At 56.4% G+C, this 17,677-nt stretch overlaps 8 protein-coding genes across 8 annotated transcripts; 2 read left to right on the top strand and 6 right to left on the bottom strand.

Annotated features, from left to right (window-relative positions):
* Positions 1-37: 37 nt before the first annotated feature.
* P168DRAFT_228753 (Gfo/Idh/MocA family protein) lies at positions 38-1,708 on the bottom strand (the record flags this gene model as incomplete). Its single annotated transcript, XM_024833148.1, has 1 exon — positions 38-1,708. A coding segment is annotated over one exon (1,671 nt), but the record flags the coding sequence as incomplete, so codon positions are not given.
* A 139-nt stretch (positions 1,709-1,847) lies between these two features.
* Positions 1,848-3,642, bottom strand: P168DRAFT_14149 (uncharacterized protein). The gene is made up of 2 exons (XM_024832761.1): positions 3,618-3,642; positions 1,848-3,567 (listed from the first exon to the last, which is right to left on the bottom strand). Exon 2 carries the CDS (start codon positions 3,400-3,402, stop codon positions 2,002-2,004), a length of 1,401 nt encoding a protein of 466 aa, XP_024696935.1. The 5' UTR covers positions 3,403-3,567; positions 3,618-3,642; the 3' UTR covers positions 1,848-2,001.
* Positions 3,643-4,478: 836 nt separating this feature from the next.
* On the bottom strand, positions 4,479-5,937 carry eb1 (microtubule-binding protein BIM1). The gene is made up of 5 exons (XM_024836348.1): positions 5,751-5,937; positions 5,615-5,686; positions 5,493-5,527; positions 5,363-5,440; positions 4,479-5,316 (listed from the first exon to the last, which is right to left on the bottom strand). Exons 1-5 carry the CDS (start codon positions 5,762-5,764, stop codon positions 4,766-4,768), a joined length of 750 nt encoding a protein of 249 aa, XP_024696934.1. The 5' UTR covers positions 5,765-5,937; the 3' UTR covers positions 4,479-4,765.
* Positions 5,938-6,283: 346 nt separating this feature from the next.
* P168DRAFT_246838 (F-box/WD repeat-containing protein) lies at positions 6,284-8,762 on the bottom strand. The gene is made up of 2 exons (XM_024834057.1): positions 7,345-8,762; positions 6,284-7,287 (listed from the first exon to the last, which is right to left on the bottom strand). Exons 1-2 carry the CDS (start codon positions 8,364-8,366, stop codon positions 6,309-6,311), a joined length of 2,001 nt encoding a protein of 666 aa, XP_024696933.1. The 5' UTR covers positions 8,367-8,762; the 3' UTR covers positions 6,284-6,308.
* Positions 8,763-9,787: 1,025 nt separating this feature from the next.
* Positions 9,788-10,780, bottom strand: P168DRAFT_262690 (dihydrodipicolinate synthase family protein; the record flags this gene model as incomplete). The annotated part of the gene is made up of 1 exon (XM_024834761.1): positions 9,788-10,780. The coding sequence occupies one exon, from the start codon at positions 10,778-10,780 to the stop codon at positions 9,788-9,790; it is 993 nt and encodes a 330-aa protein (XP_024696932.1).
* A 360-nt stretch (positions 10,781-11,140) lies between these two features.
* P168DRAFT_262685 (Gfo/Idh/MocA family oxidoreductase) lies at positions 11,141-12,631 on the top strand (the record flags this gene model as incomplete). Its single annotated transcript, XM_024834760.1, has 4 exons — positions 11,141-11,188; positions 11,241-12,102; positions 12,201-12,291; positions 12,361-12,631. Exons 1-4 carry the CDS (start codon positions 11,165-11,167, stop codon positions 12,629-12,631), a joined length of 1,248 nt encoding a protein of 415 aa, XP_024696931.1. The 5' UTR covers positions 11,141-11,164.
* Positions 12,632-12,764: 133 nt separating this feature from the next.
* On the bottom strand, positions 12,765-15,295 carry P168DRAFT_262683 (putative PHD finger domain protein). Its single transcript, XM_024834759.1, has 2 exons — positions 13,090-15,295; positions 12,765-13,029 (listed from the first exon to the last, which is right to left on the bottom strand). Exons 1-2 carry the CDS (start codon positions 15,106-15,108, stop codon positions 12,889-12,891), a joined length of 2,160 nt encoding a protein of 719 aa, XP_024696930.1. The 5' UTR covers positions 15,109-15,295; the 3' UTR covers positions 12,765-12,888.
* Positions 15,296-16,390: 1,095 nt separating this feature from the next.
* Positions 16,391-17,549, top strand: P168DRAFT_228655 (uncharacterized protein; the record flags this gene model as incomplete). Its single annotated transcript, XM_024833141.1, has 2 exons — positions 16,391-17,278; positions 17,334-17,549. The coding sequence occupies 2 exons, from the start codon at positions 16,391-16,393 to the stop codon at positions 17,547-17,549; spliced, it is 1,104 nt and encodes a 367-aa protein (XP_024696929.1).
* Between the last annotated feature and the right edge of the window lie 128 nt (positions 17,550-17,677).

Here is a 17,677-nt window from a genome sequence, read left to right as displayed (position 1 = left end):
AACCACGTACGAAGTACAAAGTACATACTTCCATAACCTAAACACCCCCAAGTTGCTTCCCCCACCACCCCTCCCACCCCACCACCTCTTTATGCCGTCTCGCACCCTCCGCCGCAAACACCACCCCATGACTAACAATAATCTCCCTCAACGAACACCCCACAAACCGCCTCTGCGCTTTCTCCACCCCCATCCCCCCATTAACAACCGCATCGACCGCGCCCACAAACCCCCTCGCAAGCCCATAATCCCCTCCTCCATGCGCCTTCTCCTCTGCCTCAGACTGGCGCGGCACGGGAATCGACACTGTCTTTCCGCTGGAAAAGTCAAAGTATGATATGGTAGACGAGTCGTAGGTTAGTTCGCCGGTCGTGCCGTAGATGCGGCCGCGACGGACGCACTGCGCTTGCGTGGGGGCGATCATGTGGATTGTTGCTGTTTTGCTTTCTTTTGCTTTCTTGGGTGTAGATGAAGAGGAGGATGTGGAAGTAGAAGGGAGGGACTCATTCCACGAGATCGTAACGACCTGATCGTCGCAGACGTTATTATCCGCTTCGTAGACGCAGCGCCCGTACCAGGGTCGACTGGCGATAACTTCATCCGGCGTAGTAGACGCATCGTAATCCTCTCGAAGGGCTTCCATGAGATGGTGTTCTGCCTTGGCCATCGCCTTCTCTTTCTCCCCCGGAGAAGAAGAAAGGGAGAAATCCTCAATATCAGGACAGACGATGTTGACCGGCCACTCTGTCTTGCCCTGTCGCAGGTGCATGTCTCTGTATATCTTGACAGCGCTGTATAGACACTCTCGTTCAGCGGGGCAGGTTACACAGTTCGTGTGAGACCCTGCAGGAGCGGGTTTGCGACGGGGGTGAAACTGAGCAAGATGGCCTGTGGAGGTTATTGTCGAGGGGTAGTGTATATCTTCATCTCCTCCTCCTCCCTCCTCCCCTTGTCCCTCCCCATCCCCATGGGAAGAAGAAGGGTATGAGAGCAACCACATCACAAAATCAACATCATGACACGACTTCGTCAGCAACGACCCCACCCCACCGCTCGTCTCCCTGCGCCAATTCCCCCTCACGTACGAGTGCGAAAAGTGCCACCATCCGACAGGCTCGACATGCTCGAGAGATACCACGTCCCCGATAACGTTATCGTCGAGCAGTAATTTTCGAAGAAGCAGGTTGTGCGGACTGTAGCGGAGGACGTGCCCGATGGAGAAGATCTGTTTCTGGCCTTGCTTTTTCTGTTTCTTCTCCGGAGGAGGAGAAGAGGAGGAGGTGGTGGAGGAGGAAGAAGAGGAAGAGTAAGCCCTCCAAACATCAAGACACCCCCGCAAATCCACCCCCAACGGCTTCTCACACAGCACGTGAACGCCCAGATGGGCTATTCCTAGCAGGATCTCGACGTGTGTTTCGTCGAGCGTGCATACGAATACCCCGTCTACCCCTTCCTCTTTATTACTCTCTCCACCTTTAGATGAACGCTCCCGGCGTAACGTCTCATACTCCACCCAATCCCTCCAATCTGTGAACTCCTGTCCTGCTCCCGGCTGTTTCTCTCCCCAAATGAAGGACCGGCCGAGGTGCTGTCTCTTGAAAGTGTGGGGTTCTGCCACGGCGTGGATGGTTCCTGGGGTGGAGGTTGTTACGGCTTGGGCGTAGGCTGTGCCGCGGGAGCCGGCGCCGATTATGAGGAATTTTGGGGGGGCATGTTTTTTTCTTTCGTTTTATGGGGTTTGGTTTGATTTGGGTTTGGGGTTGGTTGGATTGATTGTTAGGTTATGGATGCTTTGTATTCTTTTGTACTTGATATATCTGTTGTATCTGAGGAGGTAGATAGATACCTAAGGTAGAGATACCTGAGGTAGACGAACGTAGATAAGGTAGACACGTACAATACTAAAAATAGACAGGTGTGTCGCAGCAAAAGTGCGGGGTAAGTGGTATAGGTATAGTATGAACATTATATAATAAAAATAAACAGGGTATAAACTATCTGCTAAATACTCTCCGTAAATCGACTCCCCTTGCTTCCATCAAAACTAGGATGACTCCGTCCCACCCCGTCCCGCGGACACAGCGCCCTCGTCCGCGCCGGGGACGGCCGCAGCGCCATTATCCCCGGTTCCTCCGCCTCCCTCGTGTAACTCGTGTCCAGGGCCATGCCGAAGGGCATGGAGGGCGGGGGTATCGATGGGGATATGGACCCCGCTGACATCGGTGACCGGGGCTGGACGGGTGACGAGCCGAGGCCCATGCTTGGTTCTGATAGGGTTGGGGAATGCGGGGGCTGTTGCTGGCCGAACCGTCCGTCGTAGCCGTCTCCGCCGGACTGTAGGACGGACTCGATCTTTCGGCCGGAGATCTTTTGGAAGCCTCGTTCGCTGGGACTGCTGCTCAGCGTTGTTTCCGCTGTTATCGTAGACTGTCGTGACGCTCGCCACGGTCGTAGGAATGTCGGGGTTAGCGCCGCTGCTGCGAATAGCGGCTCGCGACTCAGCCGCCGCGTCTGCATCGTCTCCCGCGGCGCTTCCCCTAGCATGCCCTCGTCCGCAGGCCGCAGACCGAGCTTGCGCCACCGCTTCAGCAGCACCAGCAGCACGAACACCACCATCATCGCCCCCGCCACGCCGCCGACGACTCCCCCCGCGATCTTGCCGCTATCAGGGGGCCCGGCGTCCGCGGGTGGAGGGGCGGTAGACGACGGGGCCGACCCCGTCCCCGCGGTGCCGGTGCCCCCGCCGCCCCAGTAGGTCACATCGGTTTCGGTCGCGTACGCGGTGGTGGTGGTGTCATCGCTCGAGGTGGATGTGGAAGTGGAGGATGTTGAGGATGAGGTATGGGAGGTGGTGGTGGTGGTGGCCGTGGACATAGGGGTCGACGTGTGAAGCGATGTAGCGGGCGTAGCGGTGGAGGCGTTCAAGCTTGATGGTCGTATACTCGAAGATACCGGACTGACAGTCGAACTGACAAGCGGTCGTGAGGTCTGCGCGGAGAGCGGGAGGGAAGTGGTCGAATCGAGGGACAACGAAGCCGAGGCCGACAGCGTAGGCGCCGGGACATCAACACTGACCGTCGGGGCGGGCCACGTCGGCGAATCCGTCGACCCCTCAGGAAGGTCTGTCGGGAGCTGTGGGGGGTCGGTGCTAGCAGGAAGGGTGCCGGCAGGGAGGGTGCCCGTGGTGGACGCGCGGTCCACCAAGTCAACCACAGAAGCCATCACCGTGGCCGGGTCCTCCCAGCGTCTATCCAACAAGGTCGGGTCGGTCGGGTCGACGGTTCCTGCGGGGGCCATGACGAAGGGCCCGTCCGGATCGTGGTCGTGGTCATCCGCGGTGAACCGGCGATGTTTCCTCCGCATTAGTTGGAACAGGCGCGGATTGGGAGCGTGATGGGGCATCGTCTGGAGAGCAAAGAGTGTGGTGTCTGCCTGCACGACACGGCGAACAAAACGAAGAGAAGCGAAGTTGGCTGAAAGAGGGGACAGGACAAAGACAAGGAGCGGACGTCAGCGGGAGGCGAGCCGACAATCAAGAACGAATCGAAGCGAAAGACATCAACATAACTGGTATGATTAGTATGACGAGGATCCGGAGAGGAGGGCGCTAGACGTACAAGAACGACGGTGAAATCAATCCACGGTCTCCCCTCGGATCCCTCTCGTATGGACGGGGAAGAATGGGATTAGTTCAGATGATCGTCCATGGTGAAGGTTGGAGGTAGAGTCGGAGGATAGGTCGAGGTCAATCGTTATCGTATGGAGGATCAGAGGATTTGACTTGGAAGTAGGATTGAGGAGGAGGAAGTAGACGTTAATCTTAGATTAGGATTATGACGGTGGATAGTGGGACGCTCAGGGGAAGGCTCGAGAACGACAACGAGAACGAAAGACGAGATCCGAGATCCAGAAAAAAAAGAAGAAAAAGAAGTAGAAAAGAAAGAAAGAAAAGAGGGGCGATGGAAAGAGGGGAGAAAGTGAAGAAAAAGAGCAAAAGAGAAGAGAAGAAGAAGAGGAAGAGGAGGAAGCGAACTGGAAGGGAAAAGAGGAGGAAGAAAGAAAGACAAACAATCCAATCGATCAGGCCAGGCCGAGACTAGTCTGAGACCTGCAGATGCTCATCAAACTGTCTTTCTTATATTGATTATGATTATCATTATTGTTTTTCTGCTTCTATACTTCTGCTGTGTTTCTTCTCGACATACCATCTGAATATAATATACAAGATAACTATATCAGATGTCATACTCCCCAGGAATGTCCCTTTTGGGGTCTGTCACTGTCCCTCATCGCGTGGATAGCTGACTCAGCCGTCATATCCCTCTACGCTAGGCCGTATACGGCTAGTGTGATCTAAGAATAACCCATCACCTTAGGTAATCACTCTCGATTGGATCCACATCCTTCATTCATTTCCCATTTACATTAGCCTGCCGTTAGGTTGATATACCAGACACAGGTTGATAAGTACCCAAGTACAAGTAGAGTACAGACACCCAGTAGATTGCTACTTCCAAGTCTAGCTACACGTACGGCATTCCACCCCTGTCTGTACATCCAGTGGTCACTCTCCCATTCTATCCAGCATCATTCAAACTAAACTCCCACCTCCCCTCAGGGTAGAGAAAGGAAATACAGAGTAGGGAGGGAAAGATAAGAGGGGGAAAGAGGGGAAATAGGGAAAATAGGGAACATAATAGCCGCGGCGCAAACGGGGGTATTGGTTGGAGGAGATAATAGCGACAATCAGACACAATACGCCAGCTCAAAACGTCTCCAGCTCGTCAGCCACCCCCTCAGCCTCTTCACCCTCGGCCGGAATCTCGAACCCCTCCTCGGTGGAGTAAAGGATGCCCTGGATGTGCTTGACAAACGAGTCGTCATCCTTCTCCAGCTCCGGGTCCGCCTCGATCGCCGTCTGCAGCAGCACCTCGATATCCCGCAGCTTGGCAAAGTAAAAGTCCCGCTCCTTCTCCAGCCCCGTGATCGCCTCCTTCTGCGTCGCGATCTCCTGCTGCAGCGCCGCCGTGTTGGGCCCCGCCGCCGCCGCCACCCGCGGCCGGGCTGCTCCACCCGTCGGGGTCATGCCCCGGCGGGCACTGCTCGCCGACGTGGCACCCGCGCGCGGCTTGGGCGCTCCGACGGCCGGTGCTCCGGCTCCCTTCCGGCGGCCCACGGCGTCGTAGTCCCCGCCGGGGTAGTGCTGGTCCCAGTATCGCTTGGTCCACTGGAGGAACTCCAGGTTATCCTGCATGCGGCATTTCGAGAGCAACTCCACGGGGATGGGCTTGTCGACCTGGTGGCGTCCGAACACATCTATCCAGTTAGCGGTATCTTTATAGGTAAACCAGGGGAAGCGTACTCTGGAGGATCTTGAAGTTCTGGAGATAGGCGTATTCGGTGTTCACGCTGAACTTGACTCGAGACATGGGGACATCCACTACAAAACAATTAGTAAACCCATCTTCAATAAAGGATAGACCATCACTCACTGAAAATCGAGTCAAAGATCTGGCAGAGCGCAGCACTGTAACGGTCATCATTAGCCCCCACCCCTCACATTCCAGCCCTCTTCCTATCGATATCCTCCCCCTCTTCCCAACAACCAACGTACCCAGTTCCGCATTGCTCAATCCTGGTGATGTTCAACTGCAACAGGTTGTTCACCCACGCCAACAACTCTTGCCTGTACCATCCCATCTATCAGTAACCCGGATATCTCAACCGATCGGGGGATCACGGGGACAAACCTAGACTCGCCCATGGTGGGGTAATGGAAATGGAAATAAATAAACAAACAAACAAACGAGAATAGGGGGCCCGGAAACGGTGGATGGAATGGATGGGACGGAATCAACCCGGAAAGATAGGTGACACACCCGGTCTGGCGGTGAATGGAGCAGAGAAGGGGATTGAAGGTCAGGGGAGAGACGAGAGATGGGAAGGAAGAGGAGGGAAAAACGGGATCAACGTGAAGGGTGATTATTATTAGTCGGGATTGGCATCCAGCGTGATTGTTGTTTGGCTCCCGCGCTAGCCGCTTTGGGCAATATTCCTTGCGGCCTGAGGCATATATCTCATACTCGATCTACTCGATGTCGTCCTGTCTACTCCGTACGTATGGATTCAATGCACAATCACAACGGTCTAGATTCAACTAACCAAGATAGATAGATAGTGAAATGGTAAGATTGAAAAATAGAGATCAATCAGACGCCTGAAAACTCCCGCCAAAACGCCCAGACTTTTGTTAGGCCAATCACCAGATCCAAAGATAATTAAGAAAAAAAAAAAAAAAAAAAATCTAATCAGGACCCCTCCTCTAACAGTTCTATCCCGTCTAATCCATATCCAAAATCCATTATCACCGTGCGCGAGTCCTGGCTCGTCGCCACGATGCGGCGGTAGTCCGACTTGACGCTCAGCATCCAGCTGGTCGTCCAGCCCGGCAGGTCGATGGACAGCTCGCCCGTCTCGGCGTCAAACACCTTGACGCTCATGTCGTAGCTGCCGCTGACGATGCGCTGGCTGGCGCTGTCCAGGTGCAGCGACCGCACCAGCCCGCCGTGGCCCTCGAGCTCCCGCACCATGTCGCCCGTGTTGGCGTCGAACTGGTAGATCACCTGGTCGTTGCCGCCCGTCAGGATGGTGCGCGCATCGTCGCTGAACTCGATGCAAGCCAGCCCGCGGTCCTTGCTGGGGAACTCCTTGACGCACAGGCCCGACGCGATGTTCCACAGCTTGGCCACCCCGTCGCCGCTGGCTGACACCACCAGGTCGCCGCGCAGCTGCACGGCGTTGACGGGGCCGCGGTGGCCCAGCAGCTTCTTGACGAGCGCCCCCGTCGCCCGGTCCCAGACGCAGATGGTTGTGTCTTTGGAGCACGACACGATGTACCGGTCGTCGAAGCAGACGTCCAGCACGCCGGCCCGGTGGCCGCTCAGCCGGCGGATCGGCCGGTAGTCCTGCTTGATGTCCCACACAATGCACGTGTAGTCCGACGACCCCGTCACCATAATCTCCTCGTCGAACTGCAGGCACAGGATCGACGCGCTGTGATGGTCGTCCGTCCCTTCAACGAGAGCCCCGGTGCCCGCCGACTGCGTGGGCGGCGGGTGGATGGTCAGGAAGGGAGGCGTGCCCGATGTCTGCTGGGTCGGGTTGTTGACCGGGCCCGTCCCAGGGACCTCCGCGGGGGAGGGTCCAATGACCTTGCGGCAGGGCCAGGGGTAGTGGGCATCCCACACGCGGATGGTGCGGTCGCGGGAGCCTGTAATGATCTTGTCTCTAAGAAAAAGAATGAGTCCACGGTCCAAGGTCTAGTGGAAAGAGGGAGGTACATACTCATCAAATTGCGCGCAGTACACGCTGTCGGTGTGCCCCTGAAGGTAGATGGCGGCGGCCTTGCCCTTCTTCCAGCGGTGCTCCAACGCGCGGCGGACCAGGAACATGCGCTTCCAGTCCTGGTTGGGCACGGGCCGTCCCAGGCCGGCGGGCTGCTTCCTCTTGGAGGAGAGGCCACTGGGGCGATGGTGGCCGTAGGCGCGCCGGAAAACTTGACGCCAGATGTGGCGGGAGGAGGCCTGCTCACTCCACGACCGAGACACCAGCTCCGCCTGCATGAGGGATGGCGGGTCGAGGCAGGCCAGCACCTGGGACATGATCTCGGGCGGCAGGAACGTCACCGGATCCAGGCGCACAACCGCCAGGTCCACGTCGGAGCCCTCGGACCGATCCCGGAGATCGATGCCGATGCCACTCTCGGAATCAAGCGTCAAGCGGTTGGGATCCGCCAATTTGGTGCCATCCCGTTCCGAGCGGGCCATTTCGTTCTGGGCGGCCGCGGCGGCGCGCGCCGCGGACCCGGCGTAGATATTTTGGGGAAGAATGGGGGGTGCCCGACCGCTACCGGGGATGGGAACGGCGATGGGGGCATAGTATTGCCACCCCGCCACGCTGCTGAGGGACGCACGGCGGCTGACGGCGGCATCTCTGACCCCGGCGTCCCAACTGTCCGAACCCGAGTCGTGGCAGGAGTCCAAGGGCTGGACAGAGTGGCGGGACGACTTGTTGCGGATGCTGACGGACAGGCGACGTCCCAGCGCCCGCAGTCCGTCGACCGGGTGGCGCATGTTGGAAAAGCTCTTGGTTTTCCGACGGCGGGGCACGCCGTCGGGAAAGCAATTCATGTCCTCCAGTACTTCATTCTCATCGTCGCGAGGGTCCAGCACCGGCACCCCGCTCCACGGGTCGGATTCCACCACCGTGGTGGGTGGTGCGGCCGAGGCTGAGGTCCGTGGTCGAGGCTTGGTGGAGAGGGAAGGTCGTCGGCGGGACGAGGCCGCGGTTGAATCTCGGGGTGTCATCGTAGGCGTCGTTTGATCGGATAGGAAGAAACGGAGGGAGATCACGGTCTCGATAGGGCGGTAATTATAGTGACGGACGTGTCAACCCCTTTTTTTGTCTTCTCTCTCGCGGTGAGAGAGACGATAAGAGGGGGGAGGAAGCAAGGGGGAGGGTCGAGCGAGGGAGGAGAAGTTGAACGACTGAACAATAGGCTGGTCGAGACCGGAGATAGGACGAAAGGATGGTCGAAGAAAGGGAGAACACCAGCAAAGAGAGAGTGAAAAGAGAGAGAGGGAGGAAAAGAGAGAGAGAGAGAGAGAGAGAGAGAGAGAGAAATAGGGAAAGCTCCCAGGAAAAAGAAAAGGACAACCGGACAACGCTATGACAACCAAAAGGACGAACCAAATCAGACCGATACGAAAGAGATTGCAGAAAAGGAAATGAAACAAACAGGAGAGAAAGATCGATATAAAAGTCCAAGGAAAGTGAAGAAAGGGAAAAAAAAAAAAAGGAGATGCCCAAATGGAGTGGGCGGTGAGATGGAATTTGCCTCCCCATTCCTTCTGATCCATGTGTCAATCGGCCTGCTTCATTTGGTTTTTTTTTCCGTCATTTCCAATCAGGATGAATTGGGTATAACTCCGTCTGAATAATAGGAGGGAAAAAGTTTGTTTGATCTGACTCAGGTCCACCAACCATCGAGATTGGTCCGCCTCTCGACTGGGGTCTGAATGGGAGTGTCCGATTCGTCTGGCTGCCTCAGCCCAACCAAACTCGACTTAGGTACCGCTACCTAATTCTGATGGAGAGATGGGATCATCCGGAGGAAGGCGGGATGCTGAGGTCAACCTCTCGTCAGGTTGGAATCATCCCAGTCCATCGTGTTTGATTGATCCTTCTCGGTCTTTCGGGATTACGGAGTAGTACGAGGTAGGATTGGCGTCCCCACGGGGGCGGGAAGCAGATGGTCGATCCACGATGGTGCTCCACTCGCGTCTGAACTGGTCGCGGCCAGCTGGCTTTGGGTCACAATGGACGGTATTCAATTGATGTTTTTTTGCCCCTTTTTCTTTTTCTTTTCTTAGGTCAGAGTTCATGCAGGTGTGCGTGTTGGACCGGTTCGGTGAGTTAGGGCTTAGCGGTCACGGGTTTGGTGATTGATCCCTGCACATTCAGGCAGAATAAGCTGGCTGATTCCAACATGTATTTATAGATATATGGATGGTGTCTATCAATTTACTGGTGAGTCGGATTCGTTTCTAAATGATGAGCGGATGAGTAATATCCAGTGTGGAAATGAATACGAGTGTTAATCAAGATGCTACACCCTAGCCTAACTGAATAGTATGTAAAACATTCGTATCATAACTTCCTGTCTAGCGTATATAACTGCAGTATATCAGACACCCAGAGAGTCCTATACTAAGTTCTAGATGGTCAATCATGAAGCCACATCCGACAACGTCCTCTCGAACGCCATCGCCTCCGCAATCCCATCCGCCACACTCCTCACCTCAGCCTCGTCCAGCCGTGCCAGCGGCCGACGCGGGAATCCCCCATACCCGTAGTAGCTCTGCAAGGCACTCTTCGTTCCCGGGATGGCCGTCCGCGTGAGCACCCAGTCCGCATCACTCAGCATCCTCTGTGCGTGCACCGCGTCGAGAAACCGCCCCTCCTCCCAGAGGCTGAACACGTGCACGCACAGACGCGGCAGGACATTCGCCCCGCCCGCCAAAATCGCCGACCCACCCGAGACCAGCGTCTGCAGGGCAAAGTCCGCGATGCCACCGAAGGCGACGTACGGCGGGGCGGACGGATCTGCGCTGGTCTGCTGCGGCATCAACGGCGAGGACGGGGTGATGGCGCCCATGGCGGTCGCGACGCGGGTCAGTTTCCCCGTGTTGGCGCAGGTGAACTTGGTGCCGACGATGTTGGGGTGCTGCGAGATGCGGATGATCAGGTCCGAGTCCATGTCGATGCCGGCGACGGCGCCCGGGTAGTTGTAGAGGATGAGCGGGATGGGCGACTGGTCGGCTACGGCGGTGAAGTACTCGTAAAGTGTTTTGTCGTTGCCGACTGCCGTCCGGTAGTAGCTCGGTGGGACGATCAGGGCGTATTCGGCGCCCGCGGAGCTCGCCTCGCGGCAGAGCTCAATGGTGCCGCGGATGCTCTGCTCGCTGGCGCCGGCGATGACGGGCACGGCGGAGAAGCCGGCGCGGACGACGGCGTCGCGCGTCTCGCGGATGACGGTCTGTCGCTCGGAACGGGAGAGGTGAACGGCTTCACCGTTGGAGCCCATGCAGACTAGGCCGACGAGACCGGCTTTGGCGAGGCGGACGGCGTGGGCGCGGATGGTATGGATGTCGAGCTCTTCGGAGTGGGGGTGGAAGAAGGTCATTGTGGGGGCGTAAACCCCAGGACGGAGGGGAGTCATTTTTTTTTTTTTTAGATTGGTGGTAGATATGATTCAATAAAATGCTATATTCGTGGTAAGTCGTTGAGGGAGGGAGAGTATCTGGTATATAAAGAATATAGAAATCAATACCCCGCCATCAACAGTTATAAATACCGGGGAAATGTACCCCACGCGGAGATTCATTTCTCCTCCAATCAGAGGGCCGGGTGGCAGTTGCCGACGGGATTATATAGTCAATTGCCGAGGGTGACGCTATAAATATCATGCGGAATCGGAATCTTCCATCTATCATCGCATGAAGCTGCTGTTCGTGCTGGACTTGGGCTTATAAATGTGCTATACTTCCCTCCAAGTCGTCCAATTCAATCTCCATCCACAATTGAACTGCAGCAACAACTCACCATGGCTCCTCCCAATGTTTTGATGGTATGTACAACCCCTCCATACCCCCACCATCACTCCAAGCTGATAACAACAGGTCGGCACCGGCGAATACACCACCGGCTACGTCGGCGGCACCGCCTCCAAGTCCGACAAAAAAGTCGGCGTAGTCGGCCTCACGCTCTTCGACCTGCGCCGGCGCGGCAAAGTCGGGGCCCTCAGCATGGCCGGCGTCTCAGGGTCCAAATTCCCCGGCATCCGCGCGCACCTGCACCAAAACATCAACCAAGTCTACAACAACCTCGACGTCTCCTTCACCTCCTACCCCTCCGACACGCAATCCGACCCAGACGCCTACAAAGCCGCCATCGACGCCCTGCCCCCCGGCTCAGCAGTCACGATCTTCACCCCCGACCCCACCCACTTCGAGATCGCCCTCTACGCCATCCAACGCGGCCACCACGTCCTGGTCACCAAGCCCGCCACCCAGTCCCTCGCGCACCACCGCCAACTCGTCGACGCCGCTCGCGCCCACAATGTCTTCGTCTTCGTCGAGCACCACAAGCGCTTCGACCCCGCTTACTCCGACGCCCGCGCTCGCGCAGCCACCCTCGGCGACTTCAACTACTTCTACAGCTACATGAGCCAGCCCAAGGCGCAGCTTGAGACGTTCCGCGCCTGGGCAGGCACCCAGAGCGATATCTCCTACTATCTCAACTCGCACCACGTCGATATCTGCCACAGTATGGTCCCGGGATATGTGCCCGTCCGCGTCACTGCGTCTGCCTCGTCCGGCGTCGCTGTCGACTTGGGATGCGCCCCGCAGACGGAAGACACTATCACCCTGCTGGTTGACTGGAAGAAGATAGATAACTCTTCCCGGTCTGCTACCGCTGTTTATACGGCTAGTTGGACGGCGCCGCAGCGGGCGGGTGTGCATTCGAATCAGTATTTTCATTGTATGTCCCCCTTTTTTTTTTTTTTTTTTTTTTCAGCATTGCTGTTCCCTGTCTACCTATCGACTCATATTATACCCCCGCTAATCAATATGTAATAGACATGGGCTCCAAAGGCGAAATCCGCGTCAACCAAGCCAAACGCGGCTACGACGTGACCGAAGACGAGCAGGGCCTAATTTGGGTGAACCCGTACGTTCCTCCCAACCCTCTCCCAAACACTCCCACAAGAGAAACACATTACTAATGGAAATTCAAAAGGTTCTACATGAAATACGCCCCCGACGAAGAAGGCAACTTCGGCGGCCAAACCGGCTACGGCTACATCAGTTTCGAGAAGTTCATTGACGCGGTGACGGCGCTCAATGAGGGCCGGGTGACGCTCGATCAGCTGGACGCGAGACCGCTGCCCACGCTGAAGAATACGGTGGCCACCACGGCGATTCTGGAGGCGGGGAGGAGGTCGTTGGATGAGGGGGGGAGGCCGGTGCAGATTGTGGGTGGGGAGAGCGGGGAGTGGGAGTTGGTGTAGTTTTCTCTCTCTCTCTCTCTCTCTCTCTCTCTCTCTCTCTTTCGCTGGTTTCTTATTTTCTTATATTTCTTTTCTGACATACTATACTATACTGCATATACGATAGTATACTGCACTGTACTACACATACTTGGTCATGTCTCGTTTGAAGAAATTGGAATAAAGTAATGTAAACCTAACATGTAGTGTAGTACCAACGCCTCGCTGCCGACTCCGAATACCGCAAAGACATCACTCGTAGATCAGGAAGCAGACAGTCATCTCCTCAACCCGGTCTTGATTATCCCATCTGTCCCTTTATTGAATTTGACCCGGCAGTCGGGACAATACCATTTCGCCGTCCGGCTGGGAACCTCCGATAGGCCCACGCAGTGCAGGTGGAACCACTCACGGTCACACTGTTAGTTCGTAGATTAGCAAGGGTGTCTATAAACCGGAAAGAAAGGGGGAAAACACACGTCTGGATTCTCACAGCAGATCATCGTCCCGAAACTCACGTCCCCGCAGAGACAGTACCGCGGCTCGTGCGGGTCGATCTCCTCTACCACCCCGTCCTCGTCGATTCGGATATCCTCGCGCGTCTGTCCGCCCTCGGATCCCGGATCCCGCGAGCTTACCCGCTTTTTGGTCGGCTTCGCCTTGCGTCGCCCGTAGCTCACCGCGGCGCCGCCGTTCTGTCCCGAGGAGACTGGCCCCGGCGCTGGTCGCTTTCGTCGCCGGCCCGGGACGCTGGTCGGCGCCTCGGGCGCGGGGGTCCGCCGAGCTGGCGTGGCGCTCTTCCGGCGCAGCTCGCGGCCGGCCGCGGCGATCACGGACGATACGGGTTCCGCTGAGGCTGCGGCCGACCGACGGCGCGACGGGGGCCGAGTCGTTGGTGGAGTGCCAGTCGCTCGAGTCGTGATGGTCGGGCCCTCCTTCACCCTGGCGATGGACGTGGATCGCTTCGATCCGGTCGGGGACGGCTGCGGGGGGGACGGTCGCGCTTCGGAGGGTTGTTCAGTTGCGGCCACAGGCACCACGGTCGTAGTGGAGGTAGTTACCGTAGCGTCGCCCGTCGAGACGTTGATCTCCGGCGGTGTGGGGGATTCCCGCGTGCCCCTGCGGCGCTTGGCAGAACTGCGCAGCGCCGACCGCGTCTCCACCTCGGGGATCTCGAGCAGCGGACTGTCCTCCCGCCTCCTCTTGCGCGTCGGCCGGCCCGACTTGTCCTCCTTGGTCGGGGAGACGGAGATGGCGGGCATCGGCGGGATGGGAAGACCCTTGGCTATCGCCGCCTCCGCTGCTGCCGCCGCCGCCGCCTGCTCGCGCGCCTGGTTCTCGCGCTTGAGCTTCTTGGCCTCGTTCAACTTCATGCCACGGTTGCTGAGCTTGGTCTCGAAAATGCCCTCGAGATCCGGCCCCCCCTCGCCAGATTTCCCCTGCGGGTATGTGTTTTTGATGTCGTCGCAATCGATAAATTCCGTGCCCGTCGCCTCGGCCTGCATCTTGGCCGCCCGGTAGGCTTCCCAGCCGCGTCCGCGCAGCGCCAGCTCTCGATGGATCATCACCTCGCTCGGCTGCCAGATCGCATTCTTCTTCATCTTTTTGCGTAATTTGGTCATCTCCCACTCCGTCAGCCGCAGCCACGGCATGTCCGGACTGCCTGGTCGGGCATCCTCCGGCGGCGGTTTGAGCATCGCCAGCGCGTTGCTGATCGACATGCTGGACCCGCCATTCTGCGCGCCGGCTGACCCGGAGGTTCGCGCGCGCTGGCTCCGCTTGTCCTTGTTCTTCTTGACCGGCGCCGGGGGCGACTCCGACGGCTCTTCCTTGGAGTCGGCCTCCGCGTCCGAGTGTTCGGTGCTGGCGATGGGGGAGTCCGGGTGCAGACCGATGAGGTGTTCGGCGGAGATGATGGAGCGACGCGTGCGCGACGACTTCTGTCGAGCGGAGCCCGCGCGGGAGTTGTTTTGGCCGTCGAGACGTAGGGTGATGCGCGTCGGCGGAGTGGGTCGCTCTTCTTCTTTCTTAGAGCGACGCTTGCCGGTGGCGACGGGGGCCGGTGGCGGGGTCGGCTCGCGGGAGGAGGGCTTGGGTAGGACTTCGAGCTTCTGCCGGATACAGTCCAGGCGCACGAAATGACGGTCGACCACGTCGTACAAGCGGCAGGCCTCTGCGTAAGCTGACTCGCGCGCGTTAATGGCGCGATCCAGCTGGAAGGAAATGTCTCGGCGCAAGGTGCGCGCATCAGGGCGAGCATCGGTGGGGAGGTCAGGCAGGTGGCCATACGTGTTGGTGAGGTCGTGGACATTCTGGGCGGAGTCTAGATAGCGTTCGTCGAGGCCGCGGATGAGGGTGAGGGAGCGGATAAGGTCTGCGGGCAGGTATTCAGTGTAGTCAATGTAATCGGTCACTGTAGCCTGGGCATCAGGATCAAAGGGACCGTCCAGGATGACACCCCCGGAGGTATCGTGGTAATCACCCATGGTTGATCTCATGGGCAATGTACGGTCGGTGATGGTGGTGACTTGTGATCAGGGGGGTCTAGGACGGCAACAGAGAAGGGGAGACAGCCATGGATGGATCTATCATGGATTAATGGTCGGACGGGTGATGATGGATAAACGAGTGGAATGCAAAGATGAAAGAAATCAAGAAAAGAAGGAAACAAGGTCGAGCTTGAAGGTGGAAGTTGAAGTTGAATCACTTCATCTCCATCGCGATCAACAAGTCCAGCTCCCCGGGTCATGGTCGGTCCGGTATTATCTCGATACGGTAACGTTACGATTGGATCCCCACGTCACATGATCCGTCACTCCATATCAACGATCTCTCAAACTGGTCGACATCAACTCATGTCTTATTTCTCTATATGACTTTTTTTGGTTGAATATAAGCCATCAGCGCGACTATTTGGTCCACGGCATTGTTGTTGTGTATCAAGAACGGTAGAAATCCCATGCATCATACCGGCCCAGGCATCTATATATATCTCATCATGAACCACGGAGTAAATAGTATTGATGTGGGATCATAGGCAATAGCCGCTGCATGTCCTTCGTCTAGGCTAACTTGGGAGCACTTATCCTAGATCCAGAGTGGTACAATCAATCATATTTGCTTGTCAGTAAAAGACCAATATCATTACTTGTCCCCTGCAATCACCGTGGCAAAAACCAGACTAAGTTGTCCCTATGCTTGAGTCTTGATCCACGGAAATTGGTTTAGGCAACCATGATCTCTAGAGCAGAGGCAGATCCCCATCTGATCAAAGTATCCAATCATTATATGAACTCAGTTCATCCAGCAACAGTACGACCTGGCAATCTAAACCTGTGGCTCAAACTTCAAGCTCTGTGTCGAGCCGCCGCAGCCTGATGCACATTGCGGCGCTTAGTAGCATTGGCCGCAGTCACATCATTGCAAGCTAATCAGTTTGTATGGTTGCTACGTGTCAATGGCAATTAAGCTGGGCACAGCTTGCACAGGTGAACACTGCCTCATACTCCATGGCACATTGTTTGCGCCGCACCGGACAGATGCTGGGGCTTAGATCCCTACACCTCGACTCATTGCTAATAGTATATAACCCTGCGGTTTCTACATCTTCATTTCTCCAGTTCAGGAACCGAGGAGAACTTTATCAACTCGTTTATGACAGTCATCTATTCCTAGCCATCTTTACATAACAGATATCCAGCTTCTGAGCAAAGCACAATATAACCCTTGAGATAACAGTGGTATACAGGGTTTCTGCAGAGCACCTATAGAATGTCACAGATGGTCTGGTGCTACCTTTGCAATTGTTCGTTTGGCAGCCAGGAGGCTCTCAACCAGCACACACGAGCCTCGTCTGCACATTCTCCATCCTATGACTGCGGACTTTGCAATCGGTCCTTTGGAAGCCAGGAGGCTCTAGACCAACACACACAAAACTCCCCTGCGCATGCTCCGTCTTATGACTGCGGAATCTGCAACCGAGCATTCAACAGCCAGGCGGCTCTCGACCAGCACACACGAGATTCGCCCGCACATGCACAGACTTATGACTGCGAGCTCTGCAATCAATCATTTGGGAGCCTGGGTGCTTTTGATCAGCATGTTCAAGACTCCCCTGCGCATGCGCTCACCTATGACTGCGGGCTCTGCAATCGGTCATTTGGAAGCCAGGAGGCTCTCGACCAGCACACCCGAGATTCGCCTGCACATGCTCCGTCCTATGACTGCGGAATCTGCAATCGAGCATTCAACAGCCAGGAGGCTCGCGACCAGCACACACGAGATTCGCCTGCACATGCGCAGACCTTCGATTGCGAGCTCTGCAATCAGGCTTTCGGTAGTCTGGACGCGCTCAATCAGCATGTGCGAGACTCGCCTGCACATTCCGGACACTCTACGACACCCTTGAACGCATTTTTCCTATCTTTCGCAGGGTTCGATTTCGATCCAAGCTTACCCCCTGCCGAGTCGTATAGACGTCTGCAGAGGTATTATGATTGGGACAGAGAGGATCCCGATTCTAAACGCGCTTGGATTGACTACCAACGTTCCCTTGCAGAGGAATTCAACCTGTGGTTTGGATCGGAGAATGACCTCAGTGCTTGGCATTCACTTTGTACAGCCGTGAATGTCTCTCCACTACCTACAACCTGTCATGGATGCCAGAAGGTACTTCCAACCAAACTACCCTGTCTCCAGCATGGAACTAACTTGAATGTGATAGGTTGTAAGAGGATTATATGTCAACATTGTGGATCTAATCGACTGGGCTCGCGGGGGACGGAATGGCGACGGGGTACGACGATTCGACAGCCTAGGGGACTTACGTGACTATTCACGAAGGACTGGTAAGATCTTCAGTAATAATCTGGGTGAGTCGGGCAGTGGGGATGTTGTTCTCCGGCATTTGCTTCGGTTTATATTCCGTTCGGCCGTCTGACTATAGATCTGTCTGATCCGTATTTTGTTTGCATCATTCGAAGTGAACGAGGGAGGGTGTGGTATATGAGGATATCCACTGGGATCTATTGGGATGGGCTTAGCATAGTTTTTCGAAGGGCTGCATTG

This window comes from Aspergillus campestris, assembly GCF_002847485.1.
Source record: "Aspergillus campestris IBT 28561 chromosome Unknown P168scaffold_1, whole genome shotgun sequence".
NCBI classification, from domain to species: Eukaryota; Fungi; Ascomycota; class Eurotiomycetes; order Eurotiales; family Aspergillaceae; genus Aspergillus; species Aspergillus campestris.
Note: the sequence above shows the minus strand (reverse complement) of the source record. Positions and strands in the feature narration are given on the sequence as shown.